The sequence below is a fragment of the Caretta caretta genome, chromosome 14 (genome assembly GCF_965140235.1).
Source record: "Caretta caretta isolate rCarCar2 chromosome 14, rCarCar1.hap1, whole genome shotgun sequence".
In the NCBI taxonomy this organism is placed as follows: Eukaryota; Metazoa; Chordata; order Testudines; family Cheloniidae; genus Caretta; species Caretta caretta.
In genome coordinates, this window is record NC_134219.1 from 34,519,903 (window position 1) to 34,541,801 (window position 21,899).

General features: G+C 45.5%; 1 protein-coding gene and 1 pseudogene across 1 annotated transcript; both read right to left on the reverse strand.

Moving 5' to 3' along the window:
- Positions 1 to 230: 230 nt before the first annotated feature.
- On the reverse strand, positions 231 to 1,187 carry LOC142068914 (olfactory receptor 6N1-like). The gene has a single exon (XM_075119033.1). The coding sequence runs from the start codon at positions 1,185 to 1,187 to the stop codon at positions 231 to 233; it is 957 nt and encodes a 318-aa protein (XP_074975134.1).
- Positions 1,188 to 14,125: 12,938 nt separating this feature from the next.
- On the reverse strand, positions 14,126 to 15,061 carry LOC142069213 (olfactory receptor 10A7-like; annotated as a pseudogene).
- Positions 15,062 to 21,899: the final 6,838 nt, after the last annotated feature.

The window sequence follows — 21,899 nt, forward strand, 5'->3', positions numbered from 1 at the left end:
ATGGCTTTTCTAAAGATCTAAACAATTGGTTACAATTTTGTCTCCATTCTGCCTAGTGCCCATAACTCCATGATGGAAACATGGTTATGGCCACCTCCTTCCCTGGTCCTTCCACTGAGAAGGACAACACTGAGTGCTGAGATTTTCACTAGGACTTTTCAACTTAATTTTAATGGGGGATGATTGCTGAAAACATCCAGACAGCCTGAGGTTTTCAAAGCTAAGTTATCTCAGAGTCTCTGCACATTTTTGCGAAAGGCACATTTACTGACTGCTTTCCTCAAAGCTTCCTTGACCTCTCTGTTTCTCAGGCTGTAGATGAGGGGGTTTACCAGGGGAGTCAGGACTGTGTAGCAAAGAGAGACCACTTTGTTTAGGTCTCTCAGTGTATCACGTTTCGGTAGCATGTAGACAATCATTATGGTTCCATAGAAAATTGTCACCACAATGAGGTGAGAGGAGCACGTGGAAAAGGCCTTTTGCCTCCCGGTGGTGGAAGGGATTCTCAGGATTGTGGCGATGATGCACATGTAGGATGTCAGGGTTAGTAGGAATGGAGGCAGGGTGAATACACAGGCTAGTATGAAATCCGCCAATATGACCTGGTGGGTGTCACTGCAGGAGAGCTCTATCAGTGGGAGGGGATCACAATACAAATGGTCAATTTCATTTGGGCCACAGAATATTAACTGTGATAGGAATAAGACCAAGATGGTAATAGCCCAAAGACCATTTAACCAGGAGCCAGCAGCCAACTGGAAGGAAAACCTTGTATTCATAAGAGTTGAATAGTGGAGGGGTTTACATATCGCTAAATACCGATCATAAGACATCGCTGCTAGGAGATAGCATTCTGTACCTGCCAGAGACCCAAAGAAATACAGTTGTGTGATGCAGCCACTGACTGAGATGGTTTTGTCCCCAGTCAGGAGACTGGCCAGCATCCGGGGCAGGATGGCTGAGGTGTAGCAGGTCTCTACACAGGACAAATTCCCCAGGAAGAAGTACATGGGGCTGGGAAGATGCTGGTCAGCCACAATGAGCACCACAATGAGGATGTTCCCAACCATGGTTGCCATGTATATCACAAGGAACATCAGGAAGAGAAGAATTTGCAGGTTAGGGTGATCCCCGAATCCCAGGAGGAAGAATTCAGTGATGGCTGTTTGGTTTCTGCAGTCTGCCATTGGTTGAGTCTAGGAACAATAAATCTGTGCGACTGAATTGGAAGGACACAGAGTTAAAAGTTAATCAAATCTCGTGAATTAATTCCATAAATATTCAGAAACTCCCCTTCCTCTCCTGGTTACAGGCTGAAATTTTAAGGCTAAGTTTAGATTTCAGAGCAAAGTGCTAGGAAACTGAGTCCAAGAACAGAAGATTGCTCTGATGGGGAAGAGGGTGTTCGACATGGATATCAGTGATTACTATAAAAGCCCATTTATCTGGTAGCCACATACTGATATGACAGATCAGATCATTTCTCTGTCTATCATATCCTATCTAGTGACATACCAGAGCTTAACAATGATGCTTAAATGCTGTATTTCACTCCTGGCAATGGCCAGAATCATGCCATGTCTTAGGAGTCAAAATCAAACATCAACTAAAATCTTGGACTGAGATTTTTCAATGTGGTCTAGAGTTCTTAGGCACCGTCCTGCTGTTAGATTTCTTTCCATGAATTCTAACACTATATCCTGGTATATTCAGCATTTCAGTGCCCTGTAGGAGAAGGAATAATTTGCACCCCCTCACAAGAGATCAGTTCATGCCATAAATTATGAAGTGGAGTAAATTCTCCCTTTTAGTGCCTGTGGTGGCGATGGGAACGTGGTGAGGGACGGGCAGTGCCTTTTCTGTTTCTCAACAGTAGCTATGTAGCAGTCATAAAATACAGCTCTTTGGAGGGTGGATCTTAGGAAGGTGCAAAACCAGGCTGATGTGCAACCCTAACTGGGGAATGACCCTCCCCACTCCATAATGAGTGTGGGATGATAATACAGGAAAGGCACTGAGTGAAAAAAAAATGCTTTCCCTAAACTCAGAGTCTAGAAACAATCTGGCATGTGTGATCCGGGTTAGTAAGACTCTATCACCACTCGCCACCCATTGAAAAGTCATGGAATACCGGAGACATTCCAGAAGACAGGAAAAGGGCAAATATAGTACCCATCTATGAAAAAGGAAATAAGGACAACCCAGGGAATTACAGACCAGTCAGCTTAACTTCTGTACCCGGAAAGGTACTGGAGCAAATAATTAAGCAATCAGTTTGCAAACACCTAGAAGATTATGAGGTGATAAGTAACAGTTAGCATGGATTTGTCAAGAACAAAGTGTGTCAGACCAAACTGATAGCTTTCTTTGACAGGGTAACAAGCCTGGTGGATGGCGGGAAGCGGTAGATGTGGTATATCTTGACTTTAGTAAGGCTTTTGATACTGTCTCTCATGACCTTCTCATAAACAAAGTAGGGAAATACAACCTAGATGGAGCTACTCTAAGGTGGGTGCATAACTGGTTGGAAAACCATTCCCAGAGAGTAGTTATCAGTGGTTCACAGTCATGCTGGAAGGGCATAATGAGTGGGGTCCCACGGGGCTGGGTTTTGGGTTGGGTTCTGTTCAATATCTTCATCAACGATTTAGATAATGGCATAGAGAGTACACTTATAAAGTTTGTGGACAATACCAAGCTGGGAGGGGTTGTGAGTGTTTTGGAGGATAGGATTAAAATTCAAAATGATCTGGACAAACTGGAGAAATGGTCTGAAGTAAATAGGATGAAATTCAATAAGGACAAATGCAACGTACTCCACTTAGGAAGGAACAATCAGTTGCACACATACCAAAAGGGAAATGACTGCAGAAGGAAGAAGTACTGTGGAAAGGGATCTGGGGGTCATTGTGGATCACAAGCTAAATATGAGTCAACAGTGTAACACTGTTGCAAAAAAATCAAATATAATTCTGGGATGTATTAGCAGGTGTGTTGTAGGCAAGACATGAGAAGTAATTCTTCCACTCCTGGGCACCACATTTCAGGAAAGATGTGGACAAATTGGAGAAAGTCCAGAGAAGAGTAACAAATACGATTAAAGGTCAAAACCTGGGTTTGACCCACATCCCAATCCTGACTCTGTCTTTGGCTCTGATCCTCGGCTTAACTCTGACTCTGATTTTTGCTTGACCCTCAGCTTGACCCTGACACTGGCTCTGACTCCTGGCTTCAGTTCTGGGATCCCAAGCTCCTGCCACTAGTCCTGCCTACCTTTGCCAAGGATTCTGGAAGTTTTCCTGGACCACCCCTCACACTTGTACAAGGCCAGCCCTGGGGGACATGGAGGCAGTGGGTCACCCCCTACCCAGCACGTTCCAAGGGGCACTAAACACGCCTGAACAGGTTGACAGCCCTCGGGGAGAACTTCCCATGGTACGAACACAAATGGGCAACTTTGACCAACACTCCGTGAAGTAGTTGGGTTACATTCTGTCTCCGAGAGCCTCAAAATGGACCCCAGGAAGGTGAACGCTGTTCGGACCTGGGCGGCACCCCTGGAACATCAATGCAGTGCTTCCTTGGGTTTGCTAATTTTTATAGGCACTTCATGCCTGGGTTTTCAGACCAGATAGCCCCATTGACGGTGCTCCTCTGCAAACACGCCTCTTTCACCTACTCTCCGGAGGCTCAACAGGTGTTCGACCAGCTCAAGATGGCCTTCAGCAGTGCTCCAGTCTTGATCCATCCTGACCCAATGCAGGCCTTTGTCAGTGAGACTGATGCATCTAATGTTGCAATTGGGACCATACTTCCCCAAGAATCAGGCCCCCAACAGCACCTGTTCCCTTGTGCTTATTATTCTCGGAAACTCACACCCAGCAGAACAAAATTATGAGATTTTAGATACGGAGCTTCTAGCAATCAAAGCCACCTTCGGGGAATGGCACCACCACCTTGAAGGTGCCCAACACCCAATACAGGTATACACAGATCCTAAAATCTTGGACTATCTCCGTAGGGCAAAGGCGCTGAACCAAAGACAGCTTCAGTGGGCCCTGTTGTTCACACACTTTTATTTTACCATCACCTATCACCAGAACAAGGCAGCCAATGCCCTGTCCTGAAAAGGGGAAGACCTCCCTGACCATACCCAGCTGGTGTGCATCCTCAAGCCCTATATTTTCCTGGATGCTCTATTCCCCAAGACCACTTCCTCCTTTAGTTAGTAAGAAGGCGCCCCTCAGCACCTTCAGACACCCTATCTAGACTCTAGGTGGTTATTACTGTGGATTTGATAGTCAAGCTTCCCTTATCTGCCAAGCATACCATCATCCTCCTAGAAGAGCCTGTCTGGGCAGCACCCCTAGAAGAGATGATGTAAGGCCTAGTGGGTCTATAGGACTACCAGGCAACAAACATCCCCACATTGCTACCTGTAATTTGATTATTCCTTGCAACACACAATCTGCAGTGGTTTAACACCGGGGAAGTTCCGCCTCATGTGATCTGACTGACAGTGGTCTTAGCTATCCCTGATTGGCTCCTTGACCCTATATAAAGTGATGGGGTGTAAAAGGAAGTGTCCAGGCTCTGGTTGAAGAAAGGCTGTTTCAGTGGTGACTGTGGGGTGCTGGCTCGGTGGCTGGCTGGGCAGAGTGAGATGGATGAGAGAAATGAAACTGAAACCAGGCTAGACCATGAGTACAGGGAACTCATTGATGAAGACTGGATGCCAGCAAGGAAAAAGAAAAGGGGAGATTCTCTGCACCCAGAAGAAGGACCAGCAAATAGGAGGGCAGGAAAGGGAAATGGGGGGAAATTACCTAACAGTAAAATCCGTAGATAAGGATATAAAGATAGGGCATATCAACCCCCTGAGAATGGCAGAGGGGATCAAAAAAGTGCTGGAGACAGAGCAAGAGCTAAGATGGTACCTGCTGGAGACTCATTAGTGGAATGTAAAAACAAAGACCAAGTAGGGACACTCCTTAAGACAAAGGTGCTAGGTAAAATAAAAATAAGTAGTCAGCTACCCAAATTCCTCACAGAAACAAGATGGGTAGTATCTGGGTGCCAAATGAAATTTCAGGAAAGAAAGCAAGGAATAGGTGGAGATAAGGTGATAAGTGCTAAGAGGCTAATTAGCAGAAGAGGCAGTGATAGCAAGTGCTTGACAGCTGTGCTGGTCACATTTTAAGGGAGGGATGTGACCAGATACCCTAAAGTTACTCTGATATTCTGGACTATCAAAGTCCTATAGTCCTCTTTCTGTGAAATGCTACAGCGGCCAGAGATTTGGTCATGTTGCAAATAATTCCAATGGGAAAATACAGTGCCGTAAGTGTGGAAGTGACCATTCATAGGATGACTGTGTGGAAGGGACAGAACAAAAATGTTGCAACTGTGGAGGAAAACACAGCTCAGAATATGTAAGCTGTACCGAGGGGAGCAAGCTAGAGAACTACAAAAACCCCAAGTTGCTAATAACATGTCCTGTGCAGAAGCTGTTAGGAGATACCTAAAAGAGAACCTGATGTGAGGAAAGGCAATAGCCCTCAACAAGTTAATGGGAGGGAATGAGTAACGTTGGGATGAAAAGAGATTCATTGCAGTAATGGTTGATGTAATCAATTGTAGTTCTCAAACAGGAAAGAAAACAGAAAATGAGAATTATAATTAAAGCTGAAGGCTAGCAACCTGTCAGTGGAACAACTTCATACTTTCCTAAGTTAAACTACTGTGGACAGTTAGAAGCAGGGGTTACTATTTTCAGCTTGAATGCCCACAGCTTAATAGCACATGGGCAGGAATTAAAGACCAATATTTTTTATATGAAAACAAAGCTTGATCTAATATGCATACAAGACTTGGCTAATAGAAAAATGAGACTATAAAATCCCAGGATATGTTCTATGTGGACATGATAGAGAAATGGAAAAGGTGGGGACGCATACCCTTTCACTAAGGAGAACCTGAAGTACCTTGAAGTAGAGATAAGAAAGCTAAATATCAAGGATAATGCTATTGAGATACCAATACAAAACAATTCTGCATCTCTAAGACTTTATCATGTTTATTACCCATGCAGGAAACTAGAGGCTATGGACCTGAAAGAATTGATTGCAAGTGTCACATGTCCACTCATTGTCTGTGATGATCTGAATAGTCACAACCGATTGCGGGGAAGTAAGAAAAACATGGAAAATGTTCAGAGCAAATCTTTGAAGAGAATAATTTAGCAATAAGTGATGGAGCGCCTACCAGGTTCAATACAGCTGAGGGAAGCTTCTCATGTCTGGATCTGGGACCATAGGGAGTGAATGCACCTGTGAAATTGACAGAGGGGTGGGAATGGCTAGTGACCATGTCCTGACATTAATTACATCTCAAGGAAAAGGATATCCCCTCTTGGAATCTTAAAAAAGCAAACTGGAAAAATCTTTGGAAAGAGAAGTGAGCAATATGTGAGTAAGTAATGGATCTGTGAAGATATTGAGGAATTCTGTAGTAATATTAATAAAGGAATCATAAAGACAGCCAGCCTAGCTATTCCTAGGATGCCAACACTGCCTGAAGATAGGGGAAGTGTACCATGGTGGAACAGGGAATATGAAATGGTAATTAGGGAAAGGAATAAGGCATATAAGACAGCAAAAAATCCTTAAATAATGGACTTAATGAAATATTAAAAAGTAAGGTAGTTTCACAAAGGGCTATAAAAAGGGCAAAAAGAGAGAGCTGGACACCATAACGTGGGGAAGTAAGTAAAAATACCAATACAGCAAAGATTATATATAAACAAACTAGGGAAATGAATGGAATAAAGAGTAAGAGTCACGTAACACCAAGTCTTCCAGTTGCGGGGCATGGAGTAATAAGCTCTAAGAAAAGAAAAACAGAAACTTTGGCCACCATGTTTCAAAAAGTCAGTAATGATGAATATCAGAGGATACAAATTAGGGAGAAGAAAAGAACATTAAGGATAATTATGAGATGAAGAGGTGGGATGGGAGAAGGATGTGGATATTTTAAAAGTAAACTTTAGTGTGGCTTAGGTAAAACCATGGAAAGTATAGTAAGGGAGAGAACAGTAGCACACCTAGAAAGAAGAAGGTTTATAGATAAAACACAAAGTGGGCTCCAGTAAGGTGGGAGTGTGATTGACCACGTTGTCAGGATAGAGACAGAAGCACAGAAAAGCATGAGAATCATGGAATTAATTATATTAATATTCCTGGACATAGAAAAAGCCTACGATGTGTTCTGGAGAGAGGAACTACTTCATAAAGTGGCCTAAATGGGTAACATAGGAATAATGTACAGATGGATAAGGAACTTCTTAGGCAAAAGAACTGTACAAGTCCAACTGGAGAAAGCTTTCCTTAACGTATAGTAAATTGCAAGTGAAACTCCACAGAGCAGTGTAGTTACGCCAGCCCTCTTTAACATCATGATAAATGATCGCCCTGAAGAGATGAGGATAGGAATAGGGATCATGTTTGCTGACTGTGCCATATGGATCAAAAGCAAAAACCTTGAAAGTGCCACCAAAAGAATGATGATGCACTTAAGAGAAGTGCAGAATGGGGAAGAGGTGGGGCTTCAAATTTTCATAGACAAAACTAAGGAAATGATCCTCACAAAAAGCCAAAAAGATGTAAAGTTATAGCTATATGACCAATAGATAAATGTACTGACATTACAAATTCTTCGGTGTGATATTTGATAACAAGCTCACTTGGAGGGACCATACTGAAAATATTAGATAAGTGCAAAAGTCAAATACCTTTGGAACATCCTGGGGAGTGGATATGAAAATGGTGGCAATGCTATACAGAGCACTAATTAGACCAGTTATTGAGTATGGATGCCCGGCCTTTGGGTCAGCAATGAATACAAATCTGAACTAGATTATATCCACACACATGCACTGCATATCAGGTGGGGACTTCATTACTGTATCTCTGTACTACAGATATATGCATTTCCATCAGCTGCTTCTAACTCTTAGAACGAAGCTCCCGGACTCAACCTTTTTGGGTCAAAGTACGAGATAATAGTGAAGATAGCACTAAGCTAACTGGTTCGGACAAAAAGTCAACATTCCCCATGTAAATAAGGTACAGAAGTGGATAGCTGATCTTCATGAAAAGAAGGGATTGAAAGAGACCAAAATGTATAGCTATGGGAAAATAGTCTATCATTAGAAAATCACCCCCGGTTGGGAAAGACGTGGAATTATATAATGAAATCAATAAAAGAATGATAGACAAGATGTCACAATTATATTGATTTTCTATAAGTGGGGACACTATTGACAAATACATACAGAGGGTTCCAAAGAGGAAGAACAGAGTGGGAACAGCTTCCTGTGTGCCCTCACTCGGACTCAAGAAAGCTGTATGGCTAACTTTGTATCCGTCTTTATGGCTGAGATACACAGGGATTATGCTAGCACTAAATCGTGCTTTTAGATGTGTAGCCAGCTGCTGTGGCCATCCTGTCTGACTCCTTATCAGGGCTGCAGCAGTCAACTCACAGTGGTGAGTCTGACAGCAGAAATGATTCTCTTAATGATATTTTACTGCTAACAGCCAGACTGGTGGTACTGGATATAACCAATGTAATCACATGGATCCTGGTGCAGACAGGGATAGCAGGCAACAAATTGGCTGGCAAAAAGTGTTATTAATCACAAACAAGTTGACCTCGGGATCCCCTTAAGCAAACTGGAATTTAAACACCTAATCAAAAGTGAGCTAAGGAAGGAATGGCAAGAACTGTAGGCAAATGAAATGAAGGGGAAAAAAATTCCTGATTCTGCCTCCGGCTCTGACCCTCAGCTTGACTCTCGACCCTAATACTGACTCTGACCCCTGGCTTCAGTTCCGGGATCTCCAGCTCCTACCACTTGTCCTACCTACCTTTGCCCAGCATCCTGACACAGACTATGTACTGTAAAAATGAATACAGACACTTCCCACATTCTTCACAGAAAGTGAATCTTAAATTGCTCATGCTTAATTACTCAAGCACTTTAATATCCCGGTTTGGAAGGTGGTATATAAATGCAAAGCAGCAGCAGTTTGGAATTGGGTGCTCACCTCTATTCATAGGACAGCTCACACTGGAGTCGATGAACTCATTTCTCAGGGTTTGAGACCAGGTGGGTGAGGTAATACCTTTTATTGGACCAACTTCTGCTGGCGAGAGACATGTTTTCAACACACAGAGCTCTTCAGGGTTTGGCAGACAGGACTCCGGTTCCACTGAGGTTCTTGTCTTTCATCATTCTGCGGAAATGGGACTTTCTCAGTAAAGAGACCTGCAGTTATCTGAAGGGATGAGCTGGTGCCTGTGATCTACCTTTGGAAAATGGGCTTCCCCTTCGATTTAATAAGTGTAAATGCTCTCTCATATTTGTATTCTTTCTTCATGCTTTTCAATTACAGTCCCACTTCAACCTTTCTCCCACTTGGTTCATTCTGTGTCTCCAGAGCGTTGTAGCCAACAATGCCCACTGTGAGTTGCAATTATACAAGTCCCATTCTACATCACGTTTTAGTCTAATGATCCTTTGTGGAAAATATTTTAGATCATGGACAAACACCAGCTTACATTTTTGGGAGATGCCTGTCCAAGGTGATGGCCAGTTATCATGTACTTGCACTGCCGCGAATTAGTATTCAAGAGATGCTGCCATCTAATGGGCATTTTTGAAAATAGTGGCCCATGTCTCACTCTTACAACATGCTGCCACCTAGCAGCCATTTTACAGTATAACTTTCCCATTATTGTATTGGCTACTGAACTCTATTGGTCACTAGTCAGTATTTCTGTTGCCCCCCACCCCCGCCCCATTTCCTCTACTCTGCTGCCATCTAGTGTCGATTTCCCAGCATGACAGCCTGTTGCTCTTCTCTCCTATGGTGGATTCTTCTCGCTATAGCTGCCTCTTTCCCATTCTTAAAAAGAAAAGGAGGCCTTGTGGCACCTTAGAGACTAACAAATTTATTAGAGCATAAGCTTTCGTGAGCTACAGCTCACTTCATCGGATGCATACAGTGGAAAATATAGTGGGGAGATTTTATATACAAAGAGAACATGAAACAATTTGTTAGTCTGTAAGGTACCACAAGTACTCCTTTTCTTCTTACCATACAGACTGTAACAAGAGTGATCAGGTAAGGTGAGCTATTACCAGCAGGAGAGCCGGGGCAGGGGGGGGGAACCTATTGTAGTGATAATCAAGGTGCGCCATTTCCAGCACTTTACAAGAACAGTAGGAGGGGAAATAAACATGGGGAAATAGTTATACTTTGTGTAATGACACATCCACTCTGTCAAGGTTCCTCCCCCACTCTGAACTCTAGGGTACAGATTTGGGGACCTGCATGAAAAAAACCCCCTAAGCTTATCTTTACCAGCTTAGGTCAAAAACTCCCCAAGGTACAAAATATTACACCCGTTATCCTTGGAATGGCCGCTACCACCACCAAACAATTACTGGTTACTGGGGAAGAGCTGTTTGGACGCGTCTGTCCCCCCAAAATACTTCCCAAAACCTTGCACCCCACTTCCTGGACAAGGTTTGGTAAAAAGCCTCACCAATTTGCCTAGGTGACTACAGACCCAGACCCTTGGATCTTAAGAACAATGAACAATCCTCCCAACACTTGCACCCCCCCTTTCCTGGGAAATGTTGGATAAAAAGCCTCACCAATTTGCATAGGTGACCACAGACCCAAACCCTTGGATCTGAGAACAATGAAAAAGCATTCAGTGTTTTACAAGAAGACTTTTAATAAAAATAGCAGTAAATAGAAATAAAGAAATCCCCCCTGTAAAATCAGGATGGTAGATATCTTACAGGGTAATTAGATTCAAAAACATAGAGAACCCCTCTAGGCAAAACCTTAAGTTACAAAAAAGATACACAGACAGAAAGAGTTATTCTATTCAGCACAATTCTTTTCTCAGCCATTTAAAGAAATCATAATCTAACACATACCTAGCTAGATTACTTACTAAAAGTTCTAAGACTCCATTCCTGTTCTGTCTCTGGCAAGAGCAGCACACAGACAGACCCAGACCCTTTGTTTCTCTCCCTCTTCCCAGCTTTTGAAAGTATCTTGTCTCCTCATTGGTCATTTTGGTCAGGTGCCAGCGAGGTTACCTTTAGCTTCTTAACCCTTTACAGGTGAGAGGAGCTTTCCCCTGGCCAGGAGGGATTTCAAAGGGGTTTACCCTTCCCTGTATATTTATGACACACTCCCAGTCTTTATTCAAGCCTAAGTTAATTGTATCCAGTTTGCAAATGAATTCCAATTCAGCAGTCTCTCGTTGGAGTCTGTTTTTGAAGTTTTTTTGTTGAAGAATTGCCACTTTTAGGTCTGTAATTGAGTGACCAGGGAGATTGAAGTGTTCTCCAACTGGTTTTTAAGTGTTATAATTCTTGATGTCTGATTTGTGTCCATTTATTCTTTTACATAGAGACTGTCCAGTTTGGCCAATGTACATGGCAGAGGGGCATTGCTGGCACATGATGGCATATATCACATTGGTAGATATGCAGGTGAACGAGCCTCTGATAGTGTGGCTGATGTGATTAGGCCCTATGATGGTGTCCCCTGAATAGATATGTGGACACAGTTGGCAACGGGCTTTGTTGCAAGGATAGGTTCCTGGGTTAGTGTTTTTGTTGTGTGGGGTGTGGTTGCTGGTGAGTATTTGCTTCAGGTTGGGGGGCTGTGTGTACGCAAGGACTGGCCTGTCTCCCAAGATCTGTGACAGTGATGGGTCGTCCTTCAGGATAGGTTGTAGATCCTTGATGATGCGTTGGAGAGGTTTTAGTTGGGTGCTGAAGGTGATGGCTAGTGGCCTTCTGTTATTTTCTTTGTTGGGCCTGTCCTGTAGTAGGTAACTTCTGGGTACTCTTCTGGCTCGGTCAATCTGTTTCTTCACTTCAGCAGGTGGATATTGTAGTTGTAAGAATGCTCGAATCTTGTAGGTGTTTGTCTCTGTCTGAGGGGTTGGAGCAAATGCGGTTGTATCGTAGAGCTTGGCTGTAGACAGTGGATTGTGTGGTGTGGTCTGGGTGAAAGCTGGAGGCATGTAGGTAAGCATAGTGGTCAGTAGGTTTCCCGTATAGGGTGGTGTTTATGTGGCCATTGCTTATTAGCACCATAGTGTCCAGGAAGTGGATCTCTTGTGTGGACTGGTCCAGGCTGAGGTTGATGGTGGGGTTGAAATCATGGTGGAATTCCTCAAGGGCTTCTTTTCCATGGGTCCAGATGATGAAGATGTCATCAATGTAGCACAAGTAGAGGAGGGGCGTTAGGGGACGAGAGCTGAGGAAGCTTTGTTCTAAGTCAGCCATGAAAATGTTGGCATACTGTGGGGCCATGCGGGTACCCGTAGCAGTGATGCTGTTGTGAAGGTATACGTTGTCCCCAAACACTCCCTCCTCAGGGCCTATGCTACCAGCACTCCCAGCTATCTTTGAGACACCACTGACTTCCTGAGGAAACTACAATCCATCGGTGATCTTCCTGAAAACACCATCCTGGCCACTATGGATGTAGAAGCCCTCTACACCAACATTCCACACAAAGATGGACTACAAGTCGTCAGGAACAGTATCCCTGATAATGTCACGGCAAACCTGGTGGCTGAACTTTGTGACTTTGTCCTCACTCATAACTACTTCACATGCCTGTTGCCAACTGTGTCCACATATCTATTCAGGAGACACCATCATAGGGCCTAATCACATCAGCCACACTATCAGAGGCTCGTTCACCTGCATATATACCAGTGTGATATATGCCATCATGTGCCAGCAATGCCTCTCTGCCATGTAGCATGGTTTAGTAGGGGTTTCCTATCCATCCAGTGCCTTTCAGTTGATGTGAGTTCTGTTTCCAATGGAAATGCATAGATTGAAGCTACCATGACAGATTCCCAGTGGCTCTCAAGGCTGAGATTCTCAGAGACGTTTAAGGTAGATAGGCGTCCATCTCCCATTTAAAAGAGATTTGGGTGACTAGCTCCGTCAGGTCCCTTGGGAAATCCTTTCTGCAGAGTCGGAGCCCTACAATTCTCACTGGTGCCCAGCTCCCCGGCCTCTGGCCAAGCCCTGACGTGCTCCCAGTGACTGAGCCAGCACTGCCGTGTTTGGCATCACAGGAGTTCTGCCCGTTGGTAGGTGGTCGCCGCTTCCTCTCACCATAAGTTGCCTCACCCCCTGAGGAAAGGGCCCTGTGTGGAGCAGAGCTGCCTGGGGTACCTGGGGCTGACTAGACACTGTGCCCTCAGAACTAGCCCTGTTGGTCATTGGGCTTGTTGCAGTTAGTTTTGGGGACGCTCATTGTAACAGGTCCCCTCCCTTTGAACTGCTCTGTGCAGCTGGTGGAAGCAGAGTAGCTGGTGCCCTGCAGGGCCATGAGCAGAGTCCCTCGTCAGTGACCGTTTGACAGACCCAAACCCCGGTATGGCCTCCATTCTACGGGTGCCCTGGCAAACCCCCAGCTGGGCCTGGACAGTCCCAGTGGACCTGACGTGTGAGTCTACCTCTTTGTTTACCCAACCTCCCTGCCTCCAAGGGCCCGGTGAGCCTGGAGCTGTCGATTTCCCGGAGCTGGTCACAGCCGGGTGTAGCCCAGATAAGAGCTATAACGCTGTTCCTGGTGAAGTGTCCAGAGGTCACTGCTGGGGCCTGGTTGTTTGCCTCCGGCCTCTGTGAGTTCAGTGAAGATGGTTGGTTTGCAGAGGGTTATGACGGTAATATGCACAATTTCAGGGGTGGCAGATTTCCCAGCCTTACATTCCCATCTCTGCTGCACAAGGAGTTACTACTTTTATTGTCGAAACATTTATTTTGATCACGAATGGCTTTTTTAAATATCTAAACAATTGGTTACAATTCTGTCTCCATTCTGCCTAGTGCCCATAACTCCATGATGGGAACATGGTTATGGCCACCTCCTTCCCTGGTCCTTCCACTGAGAAGGACAACACTGAGTGCTGAGATTTTCACTAGGACTTTTCAACTTAATTTTAATGGGGGATGATTGCTGAAATCACCCAGACAGCCTGAGGTTTTCAAAGCTAAGTTATTATCTCAGAGTCTCTGCACGTTTTTGCAAAAGCCACATTTACTGAATGCTTTCCTCAAAGCTTTCTTGACCTCTCTGTTTCTCAGGCTGTAGACAAGGGGGTTTACCAGTGGAGTCAGGACCATGTAGCAAAGAGAGACCACTTTGTTTAGGTCTCTCAGTGTATCATGTTTCGGTAGCATGTAGACAATCATTATGGTTCCATAGAAAATTGTCACCACAATGAGGTGAGAGGAGCACGTGGAAAAGGCCTTTTGCCTACTGGTGGTGGAAGGGATTCTGGATGCTGGCAATGATACACACGTAGGATGTCAGGGTTAGTAGGAATGGAGGCAGGGTGAATACACAGGATACTAACCAGTGTGTGTCACTGCAGGAGAGCTCTATAGGTGGGATGACATCACAATAGAAATGGTCAATGTCATTCGGGCCATAGAATGTTAACAGTGATAGGAATAAAACAAAGATAATACTAGCCAAACAAGCTTTAACCAGGACCCAGCAGCCAACTGGAGGAAAAACCCGGTATTCATAACAGTTGAATAGTGCAGGGGTTTACATATCGCTAAATACCAATCATAAGACATCGCTGCTAGGAGACAGCATTCTGTAGCTGCCAGAGAACCAAAGAAATACAGTTGTGTGATGCAGCCACTGACTGAGATGGTTCTGTCCCCAGTCAGGAGACTGGCTAGCATCCAGGGCAGGATGGTTGTGGTGTAGCAGATCTCCAGGCAGGACAAATTCCCCAGGAAGAAGTACATGGGAGTGTGAAGGTGCTGATCAGCCACAACGAGCACCACAATGAGGGTGTTCCCAACCATGGTTGCCGTGTAGATCACTAGGAACATTAGGAAGAGAAGAATTTGCAGGTCAGGGAGATCCCCGAATCCCAGGAGGAAGAATTCAGTGATGGCTGTTTGGTTTCTGCAGTCTGCCATTGGTTGTGTCTAGGAACAATAAATCTGTGCGACTGAATTGGAAGGACACAGAGTTAAAAGTTAATCAAATCTCATGAATTAATTCCATAAATATTCAGAAACTTCCCTTCCTCTCCTGGTTACAGGCTGAAATTTTAAGGCTAAATTTAGATTTCAGAGCAAAGTGCCAGGAAACTGAGTCTGAGGACACAACATTGCTCTGATGGGCAAGAGGGTGTTTGACACGGATACCAGTGACTATTATAACAGCCCATTTGTCTCGTAGCCACATACTGATATGACAGATCAGATCATTTCTCTGTCTATCTGACATACCAGAGCTTAACAATGATGCTTAAATGCTGTATTTCATTTCTGGCAATGGCCAGAATCATGCCATGTCTTAGGAGTCAAAATCAAACATCAACTAAAATCTTGGACTGAGGTTTTTCAATGTGGTCTAGAGTTCTTAGGCACCGTCCTGTGTTAGATTTCTTTCCATGAATTCTAACACTATATCCTGGTATATTCAGCATTTCAGTGCCCTGTAGGAGAAGGAATAATTTTCACCCCCTCACAAGAGATCAGTTCATGCCATAAATTATGAAGTGGAGTAAATTCTCCCTTTTAGTGCCTGTGGTGGCGATGGGAACGTGGTGAGGGACGGGCAGTGCCTTTTCTGTTTCCCAACAGTAGCTATGTAGCAGTCATAAAATACAGCTCTTTGGAGGGTGGATCTTAGGAAGGGGTAAAACCAGGCTGATGTGCAACCCTAAGTGGGGAGTGACCCTCCCCACTCCATAATGAGTGTGGGATGATAATACAGGAACAGGAAAGGCCCTGGGGTGGGGCGGGGGAGGGGGGAAAAGATGCTGTCCCTAAACTCAGAGTCTAGAAACAATCTGGCATGTGTGATCTGGGTTAGTAAGACTCTATCACCACTTGCCACCCATTGGGGCACACACTGAGCCAGATCCTCAGCTGGTGTAAATCCAGGTAGCTCCATTTCTGTCATTGGGACAGTTCCCCAACTGAGGACCTGTCACAAGACATGAATCTCATGCTCCATCTCTGTGAAAAGGTGCTATGAACACTGACTGGCGCTGCAGTGGGAAGGAGAGGCTAAAACTCTTAATATTCACCTGAGGAAGAGCTCTGTGTAGCTCAAAAGCTTCTCTCGTTCACCAACAGGAGTTGGTCCAATAAAAGATATTACCTCACCCACCTTGTCCCTCTAATATTCACAAAGCACATTCATGCCCCTGTGTCAAGGTTCCTTCCCCACTCTGAATTCTAGGGTACAGATGTGGGGACCTGCATGATAAACCACCTAAGCTTATTTTTACCAGCCTAGGTTAAAACTTTCCCAAGGTACAAGCTGTTTTACCTTTTGCCCTTGGACTTTATTGCTGCCACCACCAAGCGTCTAATAAATATATAACAGGGAAAGAGCCTGCTTGGAAACGTCTTTTCCCCCAAAAAATCCTCCCAAACCCTACACCACCTTTCCTGGGGAAGCCTTGATAAAAATCCTCACCAATTTGGATAGGTGAACACAGACCCAAACCCTTGGATCTTAAGAACAATGAAAAACCAATCAGGTTCTTAAAAGAAGAATTTTAATGGAAGAAAAAGTAAAAATCACCTCTGTAAAATCAGGATGGTAAATACCTTACAGGGTAATCAGATTCAAAACAGAGAATCCCTCTTGGAAAAGCACAAAAACAGGAATATTGATTGACTGGGGATTGGTCCTGCTTTGAGCAGGGGGTTGGACTAGATGACCTCCTGAGGTCCTTTGCAACACTGATATTCTATGATTCTATGAATATACATTCCATTCAGCACAGCTTATTTTATCAGCCATTTAAACAAACAGAATCTAACGCATATCTAGCTAGATTACTTACTAAGTTCTAAGACTCCATTCCTTTTCTGTTCCGGGCAAAAACATCACACAGATGGAGAGAACCTTTGTTTCTCCCCCGCTCCAGCTTTGAAAGTATCTTGTCTCCTCATTGGTCATTTTGGTCAGGTGCCAGCGAGGTTATCCTAGCTTCTTAACCCTTTACAGGTGAAAGGGTTTTTCCTCTGGCCAGGAGGGATTTTAAAGGTGTTTACCCTTCCCTTATGACATGCCCCCCAAATCACAGATAGGGTGAAACGCTGGCTGTGATTTCTTCCTGGAGCTCTAAGAGAAAACAGAGTTAATAAGACACATGCACCTCTAAATGTACTCCCAAGTACAAAAAGACTAACAATATTTTCCACATCTCAAGGACGATTTTAACCAGTTGATTCTGGGAAACTTTCACGGGAGAGTGCATCAGCCACCTTGTTAGAAGCTCCTGAGATGTGTTGGATGTCGAAATCAAAATCTTGGAGAGCTAAAGTCCGCCGAATATGTTTTTGTTATTTCCCGTGGCGGTATGAAGCCACTGTAGCGCAGCATGGTCGGTTTGCAGGTGGAAACGCCATCCCCAAACATATGGGAGTAGCTTTTCCAGAGTGTAGACAATGGCGTAACATACTTTTTCACTGACTGACCAGTTGCTTTCCCTCTCAGACAGCTTCTTGCTGAGAAACACTACAGAGTGGAATTCTTGATCCGGTCCTTCCTGCATTAAAACTGCTCCCACACCACGCTAGGACGCATCTGTGGTTACTAGGAATGGTTTGTCAAAGTCTGGGGCCCTTAGTACAGGGTCAGACATGAGTGTCGCTTTAAGCTGGTTAAAGGCCTTCTGACACTCTTTGGTCCACTGAACGGCATTTGGCTGTTCCTTTTTGGTTAGGCCTGTCAGTGGGGCGGCGATTTGGCTGTATTGCGGTACAAATCGCCTGTAATATCTGGCCAAACCTAAGAAGGATTGGACCTGTTTCTTTGACTTTGGGACAGGCCATTTTTGGATAGCATCCACTTTGGCCTGTAGGGGGTTGATAGTTCCTTGACCCACCTGGTGTCCAAGGTGAGTCACTCTGTTTAGGCCTATTTGACACTTCTTAGCCTTAACAGTTAGTCCTGCCTCCCTTATGCGCTCAAAGACTTTTTGTAGATGTTCCAGGTGTTCTGTCTACGAATCCAAAAATATGGCCACATCATCAAGGTAGGCAATTGCATAGTCTCCTAATCCCGCTAGGAGACCATCTACAAGTCTTTGGAAGGTGGTGGGTGCATTTCGCAGCCCGAAAGGGAGTACATTAAATTCATACAGCCCGAGATGTGTGGTGAAGGCTGACCTTTCCTTGGCAGATTCATCTGGCGGTACCTGCTAGTACCCCTTGCTTAAGTCATGGTAGAGATGAACTGGGCCCGTCCCAGTTTCTCTAATAGTTCATCTGTCCGTGGCATTGGATAGTTGTCTGGGCGAGTTACAGCATTTAGCTTATGGTAGTCCATGCAAAACAGTATCTCCCCATCTGGTTTGGGAACTAGAACCACTGGAGATGCCCAGGCACTGCCAGAGGGGCGGATTACACCCATCTGTAACATATCCTGGATCTCCCGTTCTATAGCAGTTTTAGCTTGAGGAGACACCCGGTTCACCTAATTGGGTGAACATTACCTGTGTCAATGGAGTGGTATGCCCGTTCAGTCAGTCCTGGGGTGGCTGAGAACGTTGGCGCGTAGCTAGTGCACAGCTCCTGGATCTGCTGTCACTGCATACGCCCAAGGGTCATGGAGAGGTTCACCTCTTCCACACCACCAGCACTTTTCCCTTCGTATTAGACACCTTCAGGCCACTCAGCGTCATCTCCTCCCTGGGCTGTAAACTGACAAACCTTTAATTCTCTGGAATAAAAGGGCTTTAGAGACTTAATATGGTACACCTTAGGCTTTCGTTTGGAGGTGGGGAATGCCAAGAGATAATTAACAGCTCCCAGGCGCTCCTGGACTGTGAATGGCCCTTCCCACGATGCTTCCCTTTTATGGGCCTGGAGCGCCTTTAAGACCATGACCTGGTCCCCTACTTTGAAGGAACGCTGTCTGGCATGTTTATCATACCAGGCTTTTTGCTTTTTTTGAGCATCCTGTAAGTTTTCTTTAGCAAGGGCTAAAGAGGTTCGGAGGGTGTTTTGTAGGTTGGTTACAAAGTCCAGAATTTTAGTTCCTGGAGAAGGTGTAAATCCCTCCCATTGCTGCTTCACCAACTGCAATGGCCCCTTAACCTCACGGCCATATACAAGTTCAAACGGGGAAAACCCTAAACTGGGGTGTGGTACAGCTCTGTAGTCAAAGAGCAACTGCTGCAACACTAGGTCCCAATCATTGGAGTGCTCATTTACGAATTTACGTATCATGGCCCCCAAAGTTCCATTAAACTTCTCCACCATGCCATTTGTTTGATGGTGGTAAGGAGTGGCAACCAAGTGATTTACCCCATGAGCTTCCCAAAGGTTTTTCATAGTTCCTGTCAGGAAATTAGTCCCTGCATCTGTGAGGATGTCGGAGGGCCAACCTACCCTGGCAAAAATGTCTGCTAGTGCCTGGCACACACTTTTAGCCCTGGTGTTGCTTAGAGCTACTGCTTCCAGCCATCGGGTGGCAAAATCCATGAAAGTCAGTATGTACTGCTTTCCTCTGGGTGTCTTTTTCGGAAAAGGACCCAGAATATCCACAGCTACTCGCTGAAATGGAACTTCAATGATGGGGAGTGGCTGGAGCGGGGCTTTGACCTGGTCTTGGGGTTTTCCCAGTCTTTGGCACACCTCACAAGACTGGACATAGGTAGAAACATCCTTGCCCATTCCCTCCCAGTGGCATGACCCCCCCAAACGGTCTTTGGTCCTGTTCACCCCAGCATGGCCACTCGGGTGATCATGGGCTAAGCTCAAGAGCTTGGCCCGGTATTTAGTTGGAACTACCAACTGTCTCTGAGGATGCCAGTCTTCCTGGTGTCCCCCAGAAAGAGTTTCCTTGTATAAAAGTCCTCCTTCTACAACAAACCTGGATCGATTAGAAGAGCTGAGAGGCGGTGGGTTGCTCCGTGCCGCTGTCCAAGCTCTCTGGAGGCTTTCATCTGCTTCCTGTTCGATCTGGAACTGTTCCCTTGATGCTGGAGACATCAGGTCCTCATTGGATTGTGGACCTAGGCTTGGTCCCTCTGGAAGCGATATAGGGGATGGAGCTGTTTCTGTTGACTGTGAACCACTCTCCGCTGGTGCACTATGTTGGGCTTCCCATCTCTGGCTGAGCCTCTTGTGTAGGGTTATCGGCTGCTGCCAGTTCAGGTTCGGTGGGGCCCTCTGGTGTTGAGGTTGCAAGTACTGGATTCAGTGCTGACACTGGGTCTGGTGTTGGTTATTCGGCTGGTTCCGGTTCAGGGACTGGTTCCATCTGGATCTCTGGGACTGGATCCACTACTGCTGTTGCAGACATTGGCCTGGGGTCCAGGTCCATCACCTCTGACCGGGTCCTGATTGAAGTTTCCGGAACAGAGCTAGGCCTCACAGCTTGTTTAGCCTGGCTGCGGGTGACCGTTCCCACCCTCTTGGCCTGCTTCACATGATTGGCCAAGTCTTCCCCCAACAGCATGGGGATGGGATAATCATCATAGACTGCAAAAGTCCACGTTCCTGACCAGCCCTTGTACTGGACAGGCAACTTGGCTGTAGGCAAATTGAAAGAGTTGGACTTGAAGGGTTGAATCGTCACTTGGATCTCTGGGTTGATTAAATTGGGGTCCACTAAGGAAGCATGGATAGCTGACACTTGTGCTCCGGTGTCCCTCCACGCGGTGACCTTCTTCCCACCCACACTCACAGTTTCCCTCCGTTCCAAGGGTATCTGGGAGGTATCTGGGCCTGCGGACCTCTGGTGTGATTCCGGTGCAATGAACTGTAATCTGTTGGGGTTCTTGGGGCAGTTGGCCTTTACATGCCCCAGCTTGTTACATTTAAAACATTGTCCAGCTGACGGGTCACTGGGGTGAGGTGGGTTGCTGGAGAATGGGGTGGTGGGACGATAAGGGGTCTGGAGGGTTCTTTGGGAGGTAGGTGGGGCCTTGGGCGGCCCCCGGTAATAGGGTGTGGTCTGGGGTTGTCCCTTCTGGTCTCCGCTCCAACTGCGATCAGTTTTCTTCTTCTCTGCCACCTCCACCCATCTGGCTCCAATCTCTCCTGCCTCAATTACAGTTTTGGGCTTCCCATCTAGGATGTATCTTTCTATTTCCTCAGGAACACCCTCTAAGAAATGTTCCATTTGCATTAGGAAGGGCAAATTTACTGGAGATTCAACACCTGCTCCTGATATCCAGGCATCCCAATGTTTCACAATGTGGTAGGCATGTCGGGTAAATGACACGTCTGGTTTCCATCTTAGGGCTCTGAACCTCCAACGAGACAGCTCGGGTGTTATCCCCATTCTGACTCTCGCCTTGGATTTAAACAATTCATACTTCTTCATGTGTTCTTAGGCATTTCAGCTGCCACCTCAGCTAAGGGTCCACTGAGCTGCGGCCTCAGCTCTACCATGTATTGGTCAGGAGAGATGTTGTACACAAGGCAGGCCTTTTCGAAGTTTTCTAGAAAGGCCTCAGTATCATCGCCTGCCTTGTAGGTGGGGAACTTTCTGGGATGGGAAGTGGTACTTGGAGAAGGATTGCTAGGGTTTGTTGGGATATTCTGCTGAGCCTTTATCTTCTCTATCTCCTCCACATACTTCCTCTCTTTTTCCTTCTCCTCCAGTTCTTTGTCCCTTGCTTCCATAGCTCTCCTGTGAGCAGCCGCTTGGTGTTGTTCTGCCTCTTTCGCTGCCTCTCTCGCTGCCTCCCTTTCTTGTTCCTTCTCCTCCTTCTTCAGCCGCATGAGTTCTATCTGTCTTTCATGTTCCCTTTGTCTTTCCTCAGCCTGAAATCTG

What these genes read in the sequence shown, in the direction of transcription:
- LOC142068914 (XM_075119033.1), bottom strand. Translation starts at nt 1,187, where the DNA reads ATGGCAGACTGCAGAAACCAAACAGCCATCACTGAATTCTTCCTCCTG.